General features: G+C 43.1%; 1 protein-coding gene across 1 annotated transcript; it reads left to right on the top strand.

Annotated features, from left to right (window-relative positions):
- The first annotated feature begins 1,209 nt into the window (after window positions 1–1,209).
- On the top strand, window positions 1,210–4,563 carry LOC140801738 (2-carboxy-D-arabinitol-1-phosphatase). Its single transcript, XM_073157005.1, has 9 exons — window positions 1,210–1,563; window positions 1,689–1,794; window positions 1,973–2,189; window positions 2,278–2,396; window positions 2,829–2,927; window positions 3,441–3,494; window positions 3,571–3,669; window positions 3,756–3,863; window positions 4,034–4,563. Exons 1-9 carry the CDS (start codon window positions 1,247–1,249, stop codon window positions 4,406–4,408), a joined length of 1,494 nt encoding a protein of 497 aa, XP_073013106.1. The 5' UTR covers window positions 1,210–1,246; the 3' UTR covers window positions 4,409–4,563.
- The last annotated feature ends 439 nt before the right edge of the window (window positions 4,564–5,002 follow it).

The raw sequence follows: 5,002 nt of genomic DNA, 5'->3' as shown, positions 1-5,002 counted from the left end.
TGCGGCATACACCCGGAGACGACAGACCACCTATTCTTCTCATGCGGATACGCGTTGGAAGTGTGGGCCCTGCTAGCTCAGGAGCAAGCCGGGACTCCAACCGAGATAAGCCACGTCGGAGCTGACTGGCTCTGCGACGAAACTCAGGACCCTGCTTGCAAAGCCTTAATTACGGCAACCCTCTGGACGGTGTGGAAACAGCGGAACGCGCGGGTATTCCGAGGCAAAAACGACACGGCGCAAACGGCAGTCCGTAGGGCGGTGCAACTTGCTCGGGACTACGCCAAACCAACCCGGCAACCGCCCAAGCACACTAGACCACGGACCGAAAGCAAATGGGTGGCCCCACCCCCTGGCTGGACCAAAGTGAATGTGGATGGCGCCCACGCACCGGGCGACTACCAAGCGGGAGTTGGAGCTGTGCTCAGGTCAGCAGACGGCGCGCTCCTGCAGGCAGCTTGGGAGCCCACACTGGCCGGTTCGGCCTTACAAGCCGAGGGCATGGCCCTCCGGCTCGGGCTAGTCCTAGCTAGGGACCAAGGGCAGGTGGTGGTAGAAACCGACTCTCTCGAGCTGGTGCGGATCATGAAGTCGGAGCTCGGGCGCCCCCGGGAGCTCGAAACCTAGTTGCCGAGTGCAAATCACGGCTCGGCTCTCTCCCAAACTATCGCCTCACCCACACATACCGAGAAGCCAACCGTGCGGCCGACTGGGCGGCCAAACGGGGCAAGGCTGCGTCACTCTCCGTCCGGCTAAGGCCGGGGGACCCCATTCCCGCGGAACTTTGTAACCGACTAACTTTCGACGCCTTAACCCCACTTGGGCGTTAAGCCAGTTTAATAAAGCTCTTATTATCAACAAAAAAAAAAAAATCATTACTGCATGGAGGCTTAAGATATGATAGTCGACGATTTCGCACCTCAACTTGCCGAATCTAGTCTGAAGTAGGTAGAGCAGGAAACATGACTTGGAGTATGAGATTATGAGTATCATAAGTTTAAAGTCGGCAGTGGTTAACTCAAACTGCCGATGGTGCAACATTGTGATCTTTTGCCAACGACAAAATGAAGATAGCCAAGAATAATAGATAAATCTGCGGAAACAACATGAGAGGTGGAAAAATATTGCCAATTAATAAGTTCTTAATTATTATTTTTTTAAATTAGTCCTTTAAAGGTCGATACTTTACCGCCTTCCCTTTCTACCCCTAGCCTACGGAAGAGGAAGAAGCAGCTTTCTTCCCAAAATGCTCTCTTTGGTTTGCCATCCTCCTCTCTTCTACGGCGCCGGCCGGACAAAACCTAGAATTGCCGGGCCCTCTTTCTCGAGCTTGCGGGAGATGGAGAACTCACTCCCGGACCTCCGGCCGTCGGCTCCACAGTTTCCGGCAATCCGGGAGGCGAAGAGGGTCGCGCTGGTGAGGCACGGGCAGAGCACGTGGAACGAGGAGGGTCGAATCCAGGGGAGTTCAGACCATTCCGTTCTCACGCCCAAGGGCGAATCGCAGGCCGAGACCTCTCGACAGATGCTTCTTGGCGATTCCTTCGATGTCTGCTTCACCAGGTCCTTTCCCTTCTTCTCTTCTTCGAGCTACCGTTTGCTTCCCTCCTTATTCTGCGGTAATTATTCTTATCCATGAATTTGATCGATTGAAGTTGGCTCCTTTGGGTTCTTTATATTGTTTCCAGTCCCCTGATTCGGTCCAAGAGAACTGCTGAAATAATTTGGGGCGCTCGGACGGAGGAGATGATTTCAGAAATAGACCTGAGGGAGATTGATCTCTACTCGTTCCAAGTTAGTCTGGATTCAAGTCAGATTCCAATTTCATTCAGGAAGTCTGTATTGTGATGTAACTAAGTACTGAACTTCTATTTATCTTGCAATGCACGCATTTCATTTATTTATTTATAGACGATTTATTCTTTGGTTCCTTTGCTGAGGTTTTCAATCCTGTTTGATTCATCAATTTCAGGGTCTTTTGAAGCATGAAGGGAAGGAGAAGTTTGGGAGTGCGTATCGTCAGTGGCAGAAGGATGCTGCGAACTTTAGCATTGACGACCATTTTCCAGTAAGAGAACTATGGGATCGTGCAAGATGTAGTTGGAATAAAATTTTAGCGCATGAAGGAAAGTCAGTGCTAGTTGTTGCTCACAATGCAGTTAACCAAGCTCTTGTTGCCACTGCGCTAGGTATGATTTATGTTTTATTCATATTTGGTTATAAAGTTGAAGTTAATTTTGCTTAAAGCAAATTTCATGCGCTTTTATGCCCATTCAGGACTTGGCACAGAGTACTTTAGGATTCTACTCCAGAGTAACTGCGGAGTGAGTGTGTTGGACTTCATCCCACAGATTCATGGTGGCAGTACAAATATATGCCTTAATCGGTTAAATCAGGTGCTTGAAGCATCCTAAATCATTTATATATCAAATTATAATATGCTGAAGTTGGTTTAGAGATGTCCCACTAGCAGAAGCTAAAAATATATGATCATACCACAAGGTTTCTCAGAGTCATGCTTTGCTTTGTCAGCGACTGGTGTTACAGCAGTTATCATTACTTATGAGGTCTTAACTGATCATAAATACTAAATAATAATGCAGTGGCTTGTAAATAATTTCTTTCACATTGCTGATAACTCATGAAAGTAGAACTAAGAAAATATTTGCATGGTATCCTGCCTCCTATTTTACTCTGCAGCCTGCCCAACTATATGATTTTACCATTTCTTCCGTTGATGCCTTGTAAATGTCCTTATTTACATCATTTTGATGGTTTTTTACATAAATGAGTTTACACTAGCAGCTTATGGTATGGCATTTTCACAGACTCCAAATTCTCCCATTGCTGCTGGAATTTCCGCAGGAAGAAAAAGCAACAAGAGGATCATTTTAGTCTGTCAAGGAGCCACACAGAGCAATCCTGAGGTACGGAGGAGGTTGCCTTTCTATTGTTGGTAGATCATGCTTTTGAATTATCAGTAATCCCTGAGATACAGATCTGTTCTCCAGTAAATTACTCCTTTCACAGTTTTTTTTTCTCCAGTGGTTGGTCACCATTTAGCAAATGGTTCTCGAGAGCTAGGTATACTAGGGTCTGTTTATTAGGTTATGCAGTGGTAGGATGGTCTTTTACTTGCACAAGTCCATATAACTTGAACACATCATGTGCATCCGCATAGTTTGTTCTTGTCAACGACGAGATCTATTTTCATCTTTTGACTTCACACAATGAGACATGCTTATGCCCTGTATTTTCTGCATGACTACAGCCTTGGTTTAATGCACTTCGAAGCAGACAGCTGTTTTCCTTTCCCAGTATATTCTCAGGAAAAAAAAAATCTATGTGATGTTTTTATGAATTTGAAGTAGCTCATTTAACACTGTTGCACTCTTAACTTTCCTTTTCTTAAGCAACTAACCCAATATTCTTAAAATCAGGTCAGTTTGCCCAATATGGGATATGAGCCCATGAACATGCTTGGAGTTATACAGGTAGGTCAATTTCGATAAAAATTCTTGTATATTGTGGTGAGGAATTGATTTATGTGCTGTTTTGGAACAATTGCAGTCCCAGAAGACTGCAGAGCTACTTCTAGACTTGAAGGTGGATTGCATTCTCTGCAGTCCACGAATAGCCTCAGTTGATACTGCCATGGCTATAGCTGAGGTGATTATTTTATTCCAAAACTCTTATCAAATAGGCTTCACATAATGGTAATTCTGTTCAACTCAAAGTTGCGGGCCTGATTGCAGGTTCAAGGGGCTGCAGATTGCTTAGGCGCTGACTGTATTCCTCGTGATGTTGAGGTGAAGAAGATACTAGACCTTGAAATTGAACCTATTTTTCAGCAAGCATGGAAGGTTGAGTTCAATTTTTCTCACTTATTTGGTTGCAATTTATGACCAGTTACTATGTACTATTAAACTTCAAAACACATCTTCATATATTATTGTGTGGAAACTATACATCTGATTCGTGAATGCCCAATTGGGTTCTTAAGTACTAACATTGTTTCTCTTTTTCTCAACAGAAATCAACAGGAACTATAATATTTCAATCAGGTTGGTTGAATTGCTTAGATGATGGGGTCTTGCAACAATTATGGAACAAGTCAAAGAACGCTTGGCAAGCCTTGCTGCATGAATTGTTCGATGAATCAGTAACAGATAAAAATTTGGTGGTTGTGGGGCACCCTGCAGTCCATACAGCACTCATAAGCCATTGCCTTAATTTGACAATGGAGAAGATGACATCGTTTCATCTAGATGCTGGTAGTGTCAGTGTAATTGATTTTCCAGATGGACCAGTGGGAAAAGGTGTGATCAGATGCACCAATTACACTGCACACTTAGGGAGATGGTCTATACCTGTGACAAGATCAACAACAAATGACGAAGAGTTCTAGATGAATATTCAGGCATTGGTCTTCTGTTTCTACATTAATCATTTGTAATTCTGAAAATATAAACATAATCTTTCTAATTGATGTACATAATACTGTTCTGATACTAAGGAATATTAATCATTTGAAAGGTGGGCTTCATTCAATGTTGGAGAAAATACTAGCCTTCTTTGCTCCCTGCTTTATTTTAGTACTTAAATGCATTGTTCATCAGGTCGAGAAATGGGCTAAACTATAAACTAAAAGGTTGCTCAGTTGCCTTGTCTCGCAGTCTTTATCTCTATTCTACTTTACATCGAGAAAACTTTTCCTTTTCACTACTGCGGTTATCGAAACCCAGCTGCTTATAGTAGATGACTGGAGAACATATATCCAGCTGCTTATAGTAGATAAATATAATTTACTTTATAGAAGCTTTGCTTTTCTTTTTCTTTTTCTCCACAAAAGATCTGCCGGGTTTGTGGTTAGATAATATTGGTCAAACCTTTTATAATAAACCGAATAATTATCAATACCTCTCGAATTGTTGGTCAAACCTCTTATAATAAACCGAATAAAGGGACCAATATTCTTTATTTCAGAATTGTTTTTTCCTCT

Source organism: Typha latifolia, chromosome 15 (genome assembly GCF_019914945.1).
Source record: "Typha latifolia isolate L0001 chromosome 15, TyphaL0001v2, whole genome shotgun sequence".
Taxonomy (NCBI): domain Eukaryota; kingdom Viridiplantae; phylum Streptophyta; class Magnoliopsida; order Poales; family Typhaceae; genus Typha; species Typha latifolia.
The sequence above is the reverse complement of the archived record's forward strand: the minus strand, read 5'-3'. Positions and strand labels throughout refer to the sequence as shown.